General features: G+C 43.9%; 2 protein-coding genes across 2 annotated transcripts in view; both read left to right on the top strand.

The window, feature by feature from the left end:
* The first annotated feature begins 176 nt into the window (after positions 1-176).
* Positions 177-9903, top strand: LOC135116058 (histone-lysine N-methyltransferase SMYD3-like). Its single transcript, XM_064033270.1, has 9 exons — positions 177-352; positions 489-666; positions 2095-2164; positions 2613-2740; positions 4488-4664; positions 7419-7557; positions 7662-7826; positions 8135-8297; positions 8728-9903. The coding sequence occupies exons 1-9, from the start codon at positions 201-203 to the stop codon at positions 9038-9040; spliced, it is 1485 nt and encodes a 494-aa protein (XP_063889340.1). The 5' UTR covers positions 177-200; the 3' UTR covers positions 9041-9903.
* Positions 9904-13181: 3278 nt separating this feature from the next.
* Positions 13182-18649, top strand: part of LOC135116218 (retinal homeobox protein Rx2-like) — a 77500-nt gene continuing 72032 nt past the window's right edge. The window contains 2 exon segments of the mRNA XM_064033567.1: positions 13182-13240; positions 13361-13680. The gene's annotated coding sequence lies outside the window, so the exon portion shown is untranslated.

The following is an 18649-nucleotide window of genomic DNA, read 5'->3' as shown; positions in this document are numbered from 1 at the left end:
CCACCACCACCACCACCGCAGCCGCCGCCGCCGCCGCCGCCAATCAACACGCCAAGGAGCCAAGTCAAGGTGTTGGGTCACGCGCCAACCTTGGTGGGTGTGGGGAAGTAGGTGGGGCGGTGAGTCAGGGGCGGCGGGGCGGGGCAGGCCCAGGCAGTGCCCCGCGACAGGTGGTGCGAGGTGGGCGCGTGGCAGCAGTCATGCGGGACTACATTAGCTTGAGGGCCCAGGCGCTGCTGGCTAAAAAGCCTGTCAAGAGAGGCGACGTGATTCTGACCTCGAAGCCTTTCTGCACGCTGCTCGACTCCTCCGTCGTCGGCTGCTACTGCGAGTACTGCTTTGTCTCCTTCGTGTGAGTGCTAACAAACACCCTTCCTTAGATGTACGTGACGCATTGTGAACAGACAACGCCTGACCCTCGAGGCTCCGTTCCCCCAAGACTTCTGGCGCTGGTGTGCCCTCACTGAAATAACTTCCCTTTGTCCCAGGAAGGACCGCCTGTTGACACGATGCTCCGGGTGCGGGCGTGCCTACTACTGCAGCGAGATGTGTCAGGAGCTGGGTCGTGCCCTCCACTGGCGGGAATGTGTGGTGTTTCGCCGCAGACCAAACTACCAGCCCAAGGACTCCGCCAGGTTCCTCGCGAGGCTCATCTGGGTGCTCAAGGTCAGTGTCCGCAGAGAGAAGGGTGAGAGAAGGTGGACTCATATTTGTATTTATTGACTATGATTTATCGCTCTCTAGTTTCAGGAAATAATATAGTCCATTGAGAAATAAACAATATATTATTATATATTTAAGTATAAGACTGCTAGCTGTGGTGACAGCAATGATGCGTTCGCCATAATTATTCTTAATCCGTATATTTTTATCGAGTCAATCCCATTTGCTTATTTGCCTGTCGCTCTTCTGTTCAACCTTCATCTGAGTCACCCCAGCCGCTCACGTCACACCGGCACGAGGCAGTCACTGCCTTACTTCACCTTATGCTTGTGTCAGGAGTGATGGAGCACTGCCACACGCAACTCCACAATAACTATATTGCATCTAGTTTCCAGACTGTCATGCATAATATAAACAAAATTAGTAACTCCATTCTTTGAGGCGCTCCCTCCTCTGCTCCTCCTCCCCTGGAACACAGCCATTCCCTCACATCACATGCCTGAAGCAAAGCAATTGATTGACTGCCTGACTGACTGAACGCGTCGCAACAACGGGATCATATAACGATCTAAGAAGCGACCCACTAACCTTACTCCATGTCTCGCGGAACAAAACTTTAATGCTTTCCTTTTATACACGACAGGAATACCAACAGAAATCAAAAGTCACACTCATAAAAATCAGAGGCTGGAGTTGTAAAGTCGGGACGTGCTTACTCTCTCGCTGCTACTCGGCACATCGCCCCTGAATCACTCACCACTCCGAGACATTCTTTCTCTTATACAGCCACCTCCAAATATCGTACTAGCTAGTCACTGGAAACCATTTTTTTTTTACCCTATTTTTCTTCTAGGCACTTGTAAAAATTTAGCACATTGCTGAATTAGTGCCGTGAACTGTTGCATATCGCAGTGGGAAGGTTGATCCATAAGATGCGGGAGGCGTCTTGGAACTTACTTAAATGGTCCATTTTAAGAATATAAAATATTTTAGGCACAAGATTTTACTAGCCACAATATATACGCAATTCACTTATACCATGAGCAGAAATAAAGGTGCATAAAATCATGTAATCTTAGCCCAAAAAAGAACATAAAAGGACAACCAGATTCAGAGGATTAATGTAACCAGAGGAAGAGCAAACAGCAGCTTACCTGTTTCCCCGAACGAGACTAATAAGCTACACTATCTGACCCAAAGTAAAAGATGTAATATAATAAAGTTCAGGACATAAATGTGCAGACGGGAAAAAAATATGCAACTTCTGAGTTTTTTGCCCCAAGTTCCCCTTCCGCCTCTTGCCCATAATTCGTGTGATCAAAATATTTACTTCAGAAAATTACCGTTTGCCTTGCCTCGCGCTTTCCCTCCCTGGCCACGAGCGTGAGAGTGACCGTCGTTTTTCTTCCTCCCTGACTCCACGCTTGACAGGACGGCGGTGAGGCGCGCGTGGAGAAGATTGACGACAAAAGAAGTAGACGCTTTAAGGACCTTGTGAGCCGTAAGTGTGTGTGTGTGTGTGTGTGTGTGTGTGTGTGTGTGTGTGTGTGTGTGTGTGTGTGTACGACTCTAGTATTATTCTGTTCTCTTCAACCCAATACTGGTAAGCACACTAAAGGGCACGTGGAAAATGGAGTGAAATGTAATGAAATATATAAAATTCATCTATACATTGCGCTAATTTCAGGGAATTAAAAGGAATGGGTAATACTTAGATGAATATGTAAATACAATTCCATGGAAGTGTGCAGAGTGACAAAACCTACAGAACAGACACATATACACATCAGAGACACAATAGCTAATCAATCCTTCTCTTTCTTCTGCTCCTTCTTCTTCCTCCTCCTCTTCTCCCCCCTTTCTCCTTCTCCTCTTCCTTCTCCACAATCATCACCACTACCACCAACGCCACCTTCTTGCCGGCGGCGCGAACACCGTGACCCCTGCAGACCGAAGGGAGGTGAGCAGGGACGAGGAGCAGACGAAGAACCTGGACAGCCTGATGCCAGACCTTCGCCAGCTGGTGGGGAAGAGAGTCATGCCCACTCGAGACTACCTGTTGGAAATCTTTGGCAAGGTGAGTGCGAGTGTGTGTGTGTGTGTGTGTGTGTGTGTGTGTGTGTGATAATGGGTTATACGGGCAAGATTTCCATGTTCTTAATTTAAGTGGCATTGGCTCCGTGTGTGTGTATGAGAGAGAGAGAGAGAGAGAGAGAGAGAGAGAGAGAGAGAGAGAGAGAGAGAGAGGGGAGCGTGTATAAAAGTGTTTGCCCTAAGATATAGGGTCATAACTAGTATCTCATCTAATATGATTTTGTTGGCAACAGTGAGAAAGCGACTCAGCCGGATAGATATTTAGTCTCTCTCTCTCTCTCTCTCTCTCTCTCTCTCTCTCTCTCTCTCTCTCTCTCTCTCTCTCTCTGAAAATAGTTCCTTCGACTTTAAGCCTCACTATTATTTTTGTCAGAATTGATGTTTCGTGTTACTGTTTGGTTTTATGTTTCACTAATGCTTCATATCGGTATTCATGAAACGTCTCTCTATTTACAATCTATCCTTCTTGTTTCCTGCATGGTGCTTGAATCTTTTGCTTTGCATTGCTTCCTTTTATATTTCATGTGGCATTCAGGTGCAAATTTTGTTCTCTTCCTTTTTTTATGTTAATCTATCACTCATATTCTTATCTATTATTTTGTTTCTTATAGTAAAAGTTCCATTATCCTTTATATGTATTACACGTTTTATGAATGCTCAACCTTACTCCATATTAACAATTTTTCCTTGAACTTTCTTCCTTCGCTAAATAATTAGGACGTAGGTATGATATACATATATATATATATATATATATATATATATATATATATATATATATATATATATATATATATATATATATATATATATATATATATATATATATATATATATATATATATATATATATATATATATATATATATATATATATATAATTTTTTTTTTTTTTTGTATCCATGCATAATTTTTAACGTAATACCCTTCCTGGCTGGACGCGGAACCATGTGACCACAATGTTACATACACCTATAATCGTTTATTTGTTCAGTCTTCTCTTAAAGCTGCCATTGGTTCAGAACGAACTGGCTAACCAATTTTATTCTTAAGTAAAGTCTATAGATGAAACCAAAAATTTCTATGCACTGTTCACCTCTGTATATTGGGTTCTCGCGGCGTATGGCCACGATGTTATATCCGCCTTTCATCCCTCATCATATATTTGTCCAGTCCTCTCTGAACCCTTTCACTGCGATATGAAGTAGTTAACAGCTCTAAAAGTAATGCGTGAGACTTTTATAAACAGCTACAAGAAAGAAAGAGGATTTAAAAGTATATATTTTGCAATTTCAACTAGTTTGATGGTTGAAAGTGGCTGTAGAACTAATAAAGGTGTCTCAGAGTGGCTTATAATGAAAGAAAGATAAACCAAATTAGTAGTGAAAGGGAGAGAGTTACCACGGACGAACTCACTAACCAAATCTACTGTTAAGTAAAGCCCGCAAATAAAACCGTAACATTTTACTGTTTTATTCACCTCAATACCCTGGTGTCCTGCAGCGCCATGACTCCAGTGTTACGGTGCATTCAGTCAATTAAACAGGCATTCACTTAATATACCATTCTTCACTTTCCCTAGGTCAGCGTGAAGAGTTCCAGTCAATCAGTCGATCAACCAATCCTTCTTCACGTCTCCTCAGATCCGCGTGGTCCCAATTAATAACCCAGTCGATCAATCAATCAATCAATCAATCAAATCAGTCAGTCAGTCATTCTTCTCTCCCCAGGTTCGCGTGAACAGTTTCTGCCTCCTGGACGACCGTCTCACGCCCATCGGCACCAGCCTGTACCTCGCGGCGTCCTACATCGACCACGACTGCCACGCCAACGCCTTCGTCACCTTCTTCAGGAACAAGCTGGTGGTGCGCTCCCTGGTGGACTGGCCCAATCTGGACTGGAGCAGAGTGAGTGGGGGACCCGGGGAGTAGGAGGAAGAGGAGGAGGAGGAGGAGGAGGAGGAGGAGGGGGAGGAGGAGGAGGAGGAGGAGGAGGAGGAAGAGGGGAAAGAGGAGGTTCGTGGAGAGGAGATATAGGTAAGGTTGGCCACACACACACACACACACACACACACACACACACACACACACACACACACATACAGAAAGGCCGGAAAGATATAAATAGACACCCAGACAAGACGACATGACCAGCCTAAGCCTGTATATCACAACTAGGCAAATCCAACTAGACAAACACGGTTAATTAAACACAAATAGACAAATACAATCAGGGAGGTACAAAGAGGTAAGTAGAAGGAGCTAACCAGAGGAGACTTTCTTCCCAATAATAATAAAATGAAATTGATTTGCAGAGTTCCACTGCAGCCAACCATAACAAAGAGTTCCTGATGGTAAGGTCATGACTTTTCAACTTTAGCAGTGATAACAGAGAATTTTCATAGTTATTTCTACTTCGTTCGCTAATTCATCCACCAACTTAGTAACTATGTATTCAGTTAGGCAGATCTTCATCGCATTGATAGGAAAAACATCCTTAATAATATCATATCGTAGTTTTTTTTTCTTATTTTCATAGTTATTTTTACCTCGTTCACTTATCTATCCATCCACTTACTAATTATGTATTTATTTATTTTTTTTTTTTTTTACCGCATTAATAAGAGAAACATCCTTAATATTTGTCATTGATTTATACTTATGTTCAATTTATTCTTAACCCATTTTACTTTCTTTAATTACTTCGGACATGTTTAGACTTTACCCATCCAATTATCTTCAAGTACTTATTCTCACTATGTTCAGATGAGAAGCACCTTAACTTTGTCACCTGTTTGTTTGTTTTTTTGTTGTCTTTTCTTAATCCATTTTTTTTTTTTTTTTTCATGTCACCTGTCTCGACTTGACACCCTCACCTGTTGACGTTAACAAGCCAGGTGTATCAGGCTCCCTCACCTCTCACCTGGCGCACACCTGCTTCGGTACAGCCCTGTATATGTATAGGCGTGATGGGGAAGGAAGGGAAGGCAGGAAGGAATTAGTAAAGGAAGGGAAGAGCCTTAATTAGAAAGACATGAATTAGGAAAGAGTGACAGACGAGGAAGAATCACATGACTCTCTCTCTCTCTCTCTCTCTCTCTCTCTCTCTCTCTCTCTCTCTCTCTCTCTCTCTCTCTCTCTCATTTAGTCAGTCATTTTGCCTTCCCCTTCTCCTATTCCATCAAAAAGGGAGGCACATTAAAGCCTCATTATTTAGTCTCAGCCCACCCATCACGCCCACGCCTTGCCACCCTCACCCTCCCCTCTGCCAAGGCTGCAGGAAAGGGCTAGGTCGGGGTAAGTCACAAATAGGCAAGTGGTAGGGCGTGGCAGGCTAGCGGTATAAATTGTAGTTGAATCTTTACAAATTGCACGAGGGAGATCAGGGTGTGGGTACAGTTAACGGTGTCTTGGTGTCTGTGTGTGCGTCTGTCTGTCTTCTCAACATGCTAAGAGCTTCCTTGTGAGGCGGCGATGACAGGGGAGAGGCGGGAGGGAAGGGGAAAGAGGGTGGGGTGGTAAGGGTTTTGGCATTGAGCACTGTCATGGGTAGGGGAGGCAGGCAGCACCCGAGACTATATATTCCCCTCTGGTGCTATCTTTGCACCGAGGGGAGGATGGGGGGAGGGAGGGAGGGAGAGGGGAGGGAAGGGTAGCGAGGAAGAAAGGGTTTAGGGAGTGAAATTTAGCATGATACATAACACGTCTTATCACGTATGCATAGTAAACATTATCACACACACACATACACACACACACACACACACACACACACTGATCAGTTTCGTGGAAGTCATCAGTTTACAAGAGGAGAACATAATGGTGACACACATGCATAAACTGGTGCGTTAGTGCGTCATCGAGACTCTATTGATATTCATCAGGTGAAGATTAAAGTCAAAACATTGGGTCGCGCGTGGAGTGTCCTCAGGGCCGGCAGTGTTCAGGGGTGCCTCTCCACAAGGAGCTCGCTATCGATCAGGGGGTGATTACTGTCGCGGTGCTTCATTAATACTGCAGTATTTCCACTTCATCTCAAGGCCTCCGTCTGATGATAGTCTTGTAAAAATTGTGCATGAATTACTTGCAGGTGAGATATTGTTACTGACAGGCAGGGTGTGGGTTTCCGGGCATGGCTTGGCACACGCGCTGGCTTGTGGGACTCCTGAAGTTCTAAATCAAAGCAAGGCTATGGTAAAGTTATTTTTATGTATTGCTGGGGACCTCTTGGGGAGCGGAAATCAGCATCGTCTTGGTTATATTCGTACATGTCCCTGATTGCAAAAACATCCACGTATTTTTCATGCAATATCATTGGTTAATATTCAAACACTGTATTACTGGTTTCAGTAACCTGGGGAGTGTGTAATCCTTCGGACTCTGAATTACCGGCGGAGTATCTCTTTGTTCGAGAGTCTCAGTGCTCCACACCCTGCCTACAAATCTGTATTGTCTCTTCTTTTTAGATTAGGAGTGTATGAGTCAAGATTACTAAAGAAAGTTTCAATAATTAAGTTTACATGTGTATTCTACGTATCTTTGCTCTGCCTTCATACCTCCTCACACTCCTCACAGCTCCGTCACATACCTCGTGACCTTCATGCCTCCACAGCACACATTATCCTCGCATTCCCACACCTCGTTTCCCTTGTGCCTCCACAGGTGAGGATCAGCTACCTGGACATCATGAACACCCGCACCTACCGCCAGGACTACCTCGCGCGCCACTACTACTTCACTTGTGACTGTCGCTTGTGCCGGGATGACGCCCATGACCTCCTCACGTCCACGGTACCGTGCGGTAGGTGCATACACACACACACACTTGGCGGCACGCTTGGGTGAAAATCATGCAAACTGTTCAAAGTCTTGTAAATTATATTCACGGTTTTATTTTCTCTGCAGGATCTTGCGGTGAACCCGTGTACCTGGATGAGGAAGCTGAGGATGCTGTGGGGCCTTGCGACGCGTGTGGTAATAAATCCTTCCCAGATAACCTGAGGCAAGACTACCGCCGCGTGGCAGACCTCACCCGCCTTCACCTCAAGGATCTGGACGAGGCAAACCCAGGTGCTCACACTCCTGTACCTGTTAATTCTTTTTGAAAGCTAACGAACTATCTGAATAGTTGATCCGACCATTCCACACATAACTGATCCGACCATTCCACACATTTACTCAATCACTGACTAACTGAATGACTAACTAAACAACTTACTGATTAAGCGACTGATTAATTGATTAATTAATTAATTCATCAATTAGTTACAAATGCGAGAAAGTCAGTGAGGAGTTTAGACTGAAAATGCAACTGAACGTCTGCTGTAAACTGTACGTATATTGTTAGTTTCTTGTTACCGTGTCCGTGCGTGCGTCAGACCTGGAGGTGTGGATGGAGGTGGTGGCGGCGCAAGAAGGCCTCATGCACCCACTCAACCTGCTGCGGGCCAAGGCGCTGGACGCCCAGCTCATGGCCACCTTCGTCCGCCAGGGTTGGCACACCGCCTGGGGACTCGCCAAGAAGAACCACGCAGCCATGAGGTGAGATGCCCTTCCTTCCCGCTCCACGTAATCTTTCCGCCAGTCTTGCAGTGCCATAAGTAGTAACAACAGCAGGGACACTTCAGAAGTAGCAAGAGCGGTGGCATCAGCAGTGACAATAGCAATATGTAATAAAAGCAAGAGCTGAAGAGGCAACACTCGCAGTAATGGCGACAATAGTGCGAGTAGTACCATGTGAACTAGTGGGGGGAATAGCGCCGGTAGCCTAGTAATAGCACGAGTGGTATTAGCAACAGTAGCACAAACACGGGTAACAACAAACTCATAGATAGCAGAATCAACGCACGAGTAGTAATAGTGGTAGTAATAATAATAACAGCTACAGTAACTGCACTGGTGATAAAAGCACCAGCACATGTAACATCAGGAGCAGTTAAATGATGACCGTTCCGGCATTTCCTCGGCACAGACATTATTACGGAGCCAAGCATCCGACCTACGGCTTGTTCCTCATGAGGCTGGGCAAGATTGAGCTGTGCAACCTGGCCTTCTCAGACGCCTTCGAGCACCTGAGGGAGGCTGAGGAGATCCTGGAGGCTGGTCTGGGCTCAAACCATCGTTTGGTGTTCGACGATCTCACGTGGCTGCTCATTCAAGCCAGCGAGGAGAAGAAGATACAGATTCAGCGCTCACTCATCTATGGGAACCACCTCACTGCTCCCTCCTCCCGCCAGCAGCACGCCGAGGCCCACAGCCACGCCCACACCCGCGGCAGGAGCTGAGGGGCAGAGGACAGTGAGTCAAGTAGGTTCGAATGCTTGAAGTGGATTTCCTAAGCGCTTCGTGGAGTGAGCAGCAGCTTTCTTTATCTCCGAGTTCGGGCGCGTATCGGGCGCTATGTTACCGCTTGCGGTGAGGGAAGAGCTTGCGGTATCCATGCGAAGGGTGAAAAAAACAAGAAAAAAAAAACTACAGAGTTTTAAGCTTGTCTGTTCTCGTGTGTAGAGAGGAGGTAGTTAAGTCCTCGGTAAACAAAGGCGCCAACCTCGCAAAACATACGCTAGGTGATGATAGTGATGCTGGTGGCGGGACGCGGCGGGCAAAGTTACAGTGTTTTCTTCATGTCATAGAAGCAGCAGGTGTTTTGTGCATACTTAGTGAGTGCTGCGTGTTGCGTGTGTTGCTTGCGGTACTGAGGAGTAGAGGAGAAACGGGTGAGGGCAAAAAACATAGGAAAGAGGGTTGGAGGAAGGGAGGAAGTGGCAGAGGTATATGGAAAGTGAAAGGAGAGAGGGAGACCAGTCCCTTACCCCTCTGTACAATACAGCTTAGAACAAATACATCTGCGTCTTAGTCACCTCTTCATGTAGACAGTTGGTAAAAACGAATGGAAAATTAGAAGAAAGAGACCAAACGGTATTAATTATGCAAGTCTTCATTTGTGCTCATTACCATTATATAATATTCACACACACCTCGCAGTCACCTGTCTACCAACACGTAAGTCATGTCACGTGTCCTGCAGCTATTTCACAGTGACTGGTGACTCATGTGGGGTTGCAGACTCTGGAAGCTTGCATGCACGGACTTGAAAGGTTGATAAGTGACGGACACCTGGAACCGGATGGCAAAAGAAAAAAAAAAGAGAGTATGAAAACACACACACACACACACACACACACACACACACACACACACACACACACACACACACACACACACACACACACACACATACATACACACACACACATAAAACAATCACACTCAAACAACTGAATATGGCAAAAAAAAAAAAAAAGTTAATGAAAAGCTAGAATTAAAAAAGAGTCACACCATGCATTTTCCATCTACTCGTGTTTCGATGGCTGCTGATGACTCCTTTGAAACATAAATGCTCGCTGAAAAGAGCCGTGCATGGGCGGGCGGCTCTGACACAGCTGAACAGATTTGCAATGAGAGTGGAAAAAAATCTAAACACACACACACACACACACACACACACACACACACACACACACACACACGCACACACACACACACACACACACACACACACACACACACACACACCATGGGAGATGAGATTGAGTATATATAGAGAGAGAAAGATGGAATAGTATACACAAAAAAAAAAATGCATATACGTTGTACAAAATAGTGAAGAATTAAGTCGCACAAGGGAATAAGGTTTACAGAACACGGAGGCAGTGTAGCGGAGACTCAAACAGACCTGGCGAAATGGCGTGTTTTGGGAACGTGATGGAATTGCACCTGTGACGATTAAATTCATCTATGGCGGCTTTGGAACCCATCAAAACACGTGAGAGAGAGAGAGAGAGAGAGAGAGAGAGAGAGAGAGAGAGAGAGAGAGAGAGAGAGAGAGAGAGAGAGAGAGAGAGAGAGAGAGAGAGAGCATTTCCACTTTGTCCACTCAGCAATAATGTCACGCCTCTGCCTTCCATTTCACCTTCGCTGCAAAATGGCAATCAGGCGGCAGCAATCAGAGAGAGGCGCCCCCATCAGATTGACGCTCTCTGCCCATTCCCTCGTTCGTGGCTACAGAGAGAACGTCAACCCTGCTTAGACGGACAGTGGAAATTAGGAGGACGAGGAGCATCAGCAGCAGCAGCAACGGGAGGAGGAGGAGGAGGAGGAGGAGGAGGAGGAGGAGGAGGAGGAGGAGGAGGAAGGGAGGGAGGGAGGCTGGGATGAGCATTAAGGCAGGGGAGTGGAGTGGACATGAGATGAGAACGTAAACTTAATGAGATGACTGGAAATTATAAAAGGATGATAGATTAAAGATAATGAGGATGGCGGTGAGTTAGGAGATGTGTGCTGTTATGAGAGAGAGAGAGAGAGAGAGAGAGAGAGAGAGAGAGAGAGAGAGAGAGAGAGAGAGAGAGAGAGAGAGAGAGAGAGAGAGAGAGAGAGAGATTAAACGATATAAAAAAAATAATAATAAAACAACAACAATATGCAAAGAGAAATACAATGAAATACAGATCATACGGAACCAAACACCCACCATCAACAAACAAACAAACAAACAAATTAAAGGAAACAAACCAAACCAAACGAAACCAAAACAAAACACAAACAACTCTTATAAGAAAACAACAATAACAACTTCGTATGGCCCAACAAAATATCCACTGCTTTTTGTTCATTCTTTATGTTCCTTATAGTTCTTTTGAATATTGCTGTACATTTCGTTCACCCAAGTTGATAAGAACAGAAACAAGTTATCAGGATTTGCAAGGTCGCCAGCAGATCAGAAGACTTGAGATTAATGGAAAACGGATAACACAGAGGGAGACCAGACCAATCTATGGATGAGGATGATAGGTGGACACGAAACATAATCCACTAATACACATAGGGACACATGAACGACTGCGAGTACAACTTACGGGAGGACGAAAAACACTGCACACTAATATGGAGATGAGCATAACGACAATTACGAGTACGATTTAAAGGTGACACTAGGGCAGACATTACACGCTAATATGCACCTACGAGTACGACCTTCGGGGATAGTGGAAAAACACTACATAGAAACACGATTACAGGCCAAGAACGAATTAGTGGGTAGTGGGGGAAACATTACACACTAACACACAGATACACGCATAAGGACGACTAGGAGCACGACTTAGGGGGGAGTGGGGCAAAAGTCCAATCGTTCTGGCCGCGGGGGGGAAGAGGAGGAGAATCTGGGGCGACGTCAGGGGTCAAACGTCGCAGTAATTGGCCCATGAGATAGGCTATTACCGCTGTCAGGCAGGACCCCGCGTCTGTGATTGGATAATAGTTGTTGAATCTTTACCCAGCCTGGATTTCCCGTTGGATTAGTGATCGAGGACGAGGGTGAGTAATGGTGGAGGCTTCAGCTGCAGATGTGTGTGTGTGTGTGTGTGTGTGTGTGTGTGTGTGTGGATTTAGTTGGCTGTGTTATGCGCTATGTCGTGTTTATTATCCAGTCCCGTATGTTGTATATCGTCCCCTTCGGCGTGTTCTGCTGTGTTGCTGTGTATTGATTCCCGTGGTCATCTTATCCACGGTTACTGTTACAGAGAATGAAGGGACTAAGCAGCAATGTAATATCTGCTTATAGTGTCCGCGGTCACGTTATGTTGCTTTGCGTCACCCGGCCTTGAGAAGAGGTACCGGCTAGCGATGACTGGGTAGGCAAGGATGGCGAAGAAAGAAACTGGGCATCTTAATTCTTCATGTGTTAACCCACAGAATGGACGGCATTATCAGGTCGTCGTCATCGGTTTTATCCTAGTGTTTTGATTATGGTCCAGCCTCTCCTTGTCTCTGCTTGGAGGTTTGTTACAGATGTTGTGTATCTCTAATTACATGCAAGGACTATGGTAGGAATAAGGTAAAATAGAAGGGTGTTTATTCATTATGGTTTTGATAGTAAGGTTTTGATAGATAAGGTTTTCTATTGTGGTCTTGTCCAGGGGAAGTACAGTACAGTTATCCTTGGTCTCGGCTCTCGGATTTACCTACGTACGTCTGGCAGCATAGTGCTACCTGCGAATGTAAATTTAACACATGTTTTTATAGTGTTCTGTTGTCGTCTACTTCCCGAAGAATACATCATACAGGAATATGAAAATGATGACCTGGTGCTACATAATGAAGAAGGATCTGAAAATAATCTACACAATAAATCACAGAATCTGGCAACTAAACTGATATGGAAAAAGTTTGTACTGTTTTTTTTTTTTATTATCATAAGAAACTACGATTATATTATATATCTGCCGTTATGTATCTTCCGTTGATTGATTCAATTCCACAAACTAATGCTGCAACATAAATAGAGGCACCGATGGATAAACAAAGGACACAACCCACATCAACAGAGACAGGAAGCAGTGTCGTGCGCAAGGATGACCGCATTAGTTTATGTTTTGCTGTTGTGGTGGAAAGATCACCAAAACTTCTATCGCTGATAATTAATAGTGTGTGTGATAGATAGATACTTGGTGGCTGAGCTTTTACTAACAAGTGTTTATTTAATTAAGTTTAAGTAAACGTAGTGTTTAAAGATATATTTCTTAGTCTGTGTCTATTTTCTATAGGGATTCGCTGTTTCGAATGAACCTTCTCCACGTGGTTCTATTGTACGCTTCTGCTTCGTTTGTCCCGTTCAGTCTTACATCCTCTCTTCACACAGTCGATTCACCTCTTTATCGGTCTTCCTCTCCTTCTTCTCCCCTGTGGTAATATACGAGTACACTGTGCTGCTGAAAAGGTAAGAAAAAAAAAAAAAAAACTGAGGTGAGCTGGAATTGCTTTCTTCGTTGTTTCTTCTCTCACAAGAAACACCAAGGAAGAACGAACAACAGCTGACTCGTTGGCCCTTACCTGATGACCGGCTGAGTACCTACGCCATCAACAGGTAAATTTGACACGTATGTACTGTTTAGTAGGTCAGGCATGATAAATATATACTTAACAATATATATGTGACACGTTTCTTTTTCATAATCAAAAGGATGCGGGTTTCCGAAAATTTTACTTACATTTATTTATTTTTTTATTTATTTAATCAATATGTATTTACTGGCAATATTTACTTTCATTCATTACTTTATTCCACTCGTTTTTTTTTTTTTCCTAGCAATTTTTTTTGGTTTTATTATAGTTTAAGCCATTACACACTACGTGGTAATAACCTACCTCATTTTGTTCTTCTCACTATTCACATCATTTCTAATGATTACACTACTTGTCGGAAATTAATAATAACGCCGTGGGCCGTGGGTAGAGATTGGGGACAAATTTACCAATTTTTTTTTTTCACGTGATGAATTTTTCGCAAATTGATTTTTACCCATTTTGAATCCTTATCGAACAGTGTTAAGGAATGCGATGGTGGGCAGAGTGCGAGAATTAGTCTGATTGGCTCCTCTCATTGATATTAGTTCACAGAGGGCAGCGCTGTAGGTGAGCTGTGGCGGGTAAACATTGCGGAAGATGGCATAGGTAAGCTAGTGCTGGGTGCGATGGGTGTATTGTACGTTATTATACAAGAAAAAAAAAATGCGGCAGTACTTGTGTCTCGCTTATATGTTGTGAATATTCTAAAAGTGAAAGAATAACTCTGTGAAATGAACGACAGTAAATATTGTCCTTTCTTTTACGCAGAGGACTTGTAATTTTTTTTTCCCCCCTTACGTAATGAAACTATAACAATGTTCCTCTCTTTTAGTCTGCGTGCATTAACAGTCTTACCGAGGAAAGTAAAATGAACAGCCACTGAACATGATCACTCACGCCTTTTGAAACTCTGTGATGCCTTTCCAGACCACACTTTACATTAACACCAGTCCGTTTTATTAAGCTTGAGGAAAACACAGAATAGTAGGTTTTTAATGTATGTACTTATTTACTTATGTATTTATTTCTTTATTAATTCATTTGTTTATATAGCGACTAATTCATTTACTTATTTTTAGAACTGAATCATGCTCGCTTTTCCGTACTTTAATAATGTTCAGCTTCTTTTCTTTTTTTAACGTACCTGTTATTTTTCGTCTAAGACCTTTTCCTGTAATATTTTCCAGTCTATCGCTGTATCCGATAAGGTGAATTTTCTGTAAGTCTTTCTTTAACCTTCCTCATGTATAACTCCTTGCTGTGCTCTTTGAAAGATGACTGTCTAGGACTCATGGTACTACTTACTGCGTACTCATTACTGTTGATATGTGCTGTACTTTCAAGACATAACCATTGCATGACGTATCCTTACCATATCGTTGTGTGTGTGTGTGTGTGTGTGTGTGTGTGTGTATGTGTGTGTGTGTGTGTATGTGTATGGAGAGAGAGAGAGAGAGAGAGAGAGAGAGAGAGAGAGAGAGAGAGAGAGAGAGAGAGAGAGAGAGAGAGAGAGAGAAACACAACCACAACCACAAGAAGGAAAACTTGCTTGGAGCGGAAAATCCAGTTTTGCCAGACGGTTTTTGTTTCTGCAATCGTGACTAATGATAAAGAATGTCCCGTGAAGCGAAGAAGTGCGTAACATGATAAGGTATTCCAAACTGGTCATGGGTTTTTTTTCCGGATGTGTGGGTGCGTGCGAGCGTTCACGTGTGCTTGCGCGTGTGTGTGTGCATATGTGTGGGCACCTTTAATACTGTATTGTGCTGAGTTTTGGAAGCACCTTCATTGGTTTACCTAAACTGTTTGCTGATTTGAAGTATGCATGCATTGATTCAAGCTTGTGTTGCCTTCTCTCACTGTCTACCTTTATCCAGTCAAGTCTTAGACCCGTATTATGAGGCGCCTTGGTCCCTCACCACTACTATTTCCAAAGGCCACAGAAATGATTAGCAACGTTCTCGACAATGTTTCTTGATAATGTAGAAACTTTGTTAATATGTCACTAGAACCATAAAAAAAAACATTCTTAAAAATCCGTGTTACTTCATATAGAGCCTTTTGAAAGTATTCCAGGTGCGGACAGAAGTGTTTCAGAAAATGGTCCTTAAAATTTTGGATGGTTCTTGCACGTACCGCAAAGGAACTCAAAGAAACACAAAATAAAAACAAATAGCAGGGGATATGTTGGCCCGAGCGAGATTGTATATGATAAGTTGCGTTATCTAAAGTAAAAAGACGTAAAATATAAAAGATTTACATCTTCTGTATCAAACTCATCAAAGCGTCAGTGTGTGTGTGTGTGTGTGTGTGTGTGTGTGTGTGTGTGTGTGTGTAAAATTGCTCAGCTTCTAATTTCCAGATCCTCGCCCTAGTGGTTATTATTATTTTTCTCCACGTCAGCAGCGGATTTGATTAGGCTGAGCGCGCTTCAGACAGTCACCATGATTGTCATTACGGCAAAAAAGAGATTATTTATATTGTTTATATTACTATGCGTCTGACTCATCCGCGTGAATGCAATTTGCAGTTTCGTTCAGTGCAATAGGCGGGAAAAAATGAGAAAATACAAAACACTAACATTTTGCATTCTCATCTCTCGCAAATTTGGAATCCCACTGAAGTTTGCACACATTCAATTAACCAGGAGGCGAATAAAGCGTTTTGGCAGATGAACGGAAAGTCGACATGAGTTGATTCACTTGTCCCGTGAAAGTATAAAGAATATTTTTGTGACTTATACAAGAAACTCCTAATTACAGGCAGTCTGGAAACGCCTTCATCCAATTAGCGACAAAATACGGTAGAGGCTTTGTGCCGGCGGGAGGCGGTAATCCTATTAGGGGTAACAAGCTGACTGTCGAGTGAAGGGATTCCAAAACTTTTCAAACCCGACTCAATCCTCCTTACAGCCGATCCAATCCTCCAGTAAATAATCTGACATACGAGTATGTTTCCTCTCTCTGTCTCTCGCTTTTTTTTATTACTAGTATTATTCTTTATCCTGTTTCTTCTCTATTAATTTTTTCCAGAGTATATTCCTCAGTTTAATTTATTACAGCTTCGAGAGAGAGAGAGAGAGAGAGAGAGAGAGAGAGAGAGAGAGAGAGAGAGAGAGAGAGAGAGAGAGAGAGAGAGAGAGAGAGAGCCTTGACATTGTAAATAACTACCACGCAGTAATTAGTCCTGAGCCTCCCGGTAGATGGCGTGAAGATCTATTTCCTTCTCTCTTGCTTATCGCCTAATGAAGGAGAGACCAAGGGTAGATTTTGAGGAACCTTTTCACTTCATTCTAGATAGTTATGCCCTGTTTATTTTCCTCCTCCTCCTCCTCCTCCTCCTCCTCCTCCTCCTCCTCTCCTCCTCCTCCTCCTCTAAGCTGACGTCACCTCCTAATTGGTCCAAGGATCAGGAGTTTCCCTCATTTTTCTTTTATTTACTAATGACATTTCATCCCCCAAGCGACCGCGGCGTGGAGGGAGAGAGGAAGAGGGAAAGGGAGAGAGAGGGAGAGGGAAAAAGAAGGAAAAAAAAGACTATTGGAAGAGGAAGGAGAGGAAGAAGAGGGTTACAGCCAAAAACATTCCACATCACGTGATTTCCTGCGAGATTAGAGGAAAGGAGGAAAAATTGCATCTTTCTCACCTCTTTTTCCTTCTTTCTTCATTTTCTTTCCTTCCCTCCTTCCTTCTTTCTTTCCTTCTTCTCTCCTTCTTCGGACCATCTTGTAAGGTTTGGGCTCAAGGCGAAAGCTCTCTCTCTCTCTCTCTCTCTCTCTCTCTCTCTCTCTCTCTCTCTCTCTCTCTCTCTCTCTCTCTCTCTCTCTCTCTCTTCTCTCAACACCAAATCTTGCTAATTTTTCTTCAACCTACCTCTTCCTGCTCACTCTTCTCTTCCCCTTTACATGGGTAAGGGAGGAGGAGGAGGAGGAGGATGAGGAGGAGGAGGAGGAGGAGGAGGAGGAGGAGGAGGAGGAGAAGGAGGAGGAGGAGCTCTCAGGGGTGGTCAGATGGATTGATCAGCCATGTTCATCAGGTTTCCATTGAGGTTCTGACCATCTTTGTCCGAGGAGGAGGAGGGGGGAGGAGTAGGAGGAGGAAGAGGAGGAAGGGTAGTTTGAGGTAGGAGTAGATGTGATGGTAGAAGAATAAGAATAAAACGAAAAGGAAGATGACCAGAGTGATTTGTTAACGTGGAGAAGGGGGAGGAAGAGGAGAAGAAAGGACGAAGTGCAAGTGAAGAAAGAATAAATAATTAAAAGGAGAATTGGAAATGATTGTGAAGGAAGCAAAGATGAGAGTAAAGGTCTCTCTCTCTCTCTCTCTCTCTCTCTCTCTCTCTCTCTCTCTCTCTCTCTCTCTCTCTCTCTCTCTCTCTCTCTCTCTCTCTCTCTCTCTCTCTCTCTCTCTCTCTCTAGGAATAAGAGTATCAATATTTACGTCTTGTCTTCCTTGCCCTTTGTTTTTGTCATTATCTCTCTCCTCCTGCTCCTTCTCCGCCTCCTCCTTCTCCTCCTCTGCATCTTCCCTTCCTGCCTCCTACGTGTCGTCGTCGTCTTCTTCCTTTTCTTTTTTTCTTTTTCATCTCCTCCTCCTCCTCCTCCTCCTTCACCTCCTTTTCTTCTTGCTGTATGCATGTAAATGTTCTATAAAACTTTGTTAATTGTTTTAAATATTTTCAATTATTTATATATCATAGTTGTTACTGACACGTAATAGTTCAAGAGCACCTGAGAGAGAGAGAGAGAGAGAGAGAGAGAGAGAGAGAGAGAGAGAGAGAGAGAGAGAGAGAGAGAAGAGAGAGAGAGAGAGAGAGAAAGCAGCGGTGCGTATGGCTTCCCGCGGGGGTTGTCTGCTGCCTCGTCTGATGCTCATTTGTCTTGACGGGGCAACAAAATGGTGGGCTGGCCGATAAATTCCTGCCTCACTGGCCTCACCGCCTCTCTCTCTCTCTCTCTCTCTCTCTCTCCTCTCTCTCTCTCTCTCTCT

The sequence above is a fragment of the Scylla paramamosain genome, chromosome 30, assembly GCF_035594125.1.
Source record: "Scylla paramamosain isolate STU-SP2022 chromosome 30, ASM3559412v1, whole genome shotgun sequence".
Classification (NCBI taxonomy): Eukaryota; Metazoa; Arthropoda; class Malacostraca; order Decapoda; family Portunidae; genus Scylla; species Scylla paramamosain.
Note: the sequence above shows the minus strand (reverse complement) of the source record. Positions and strands in the feature narration are given on the sequence as shown.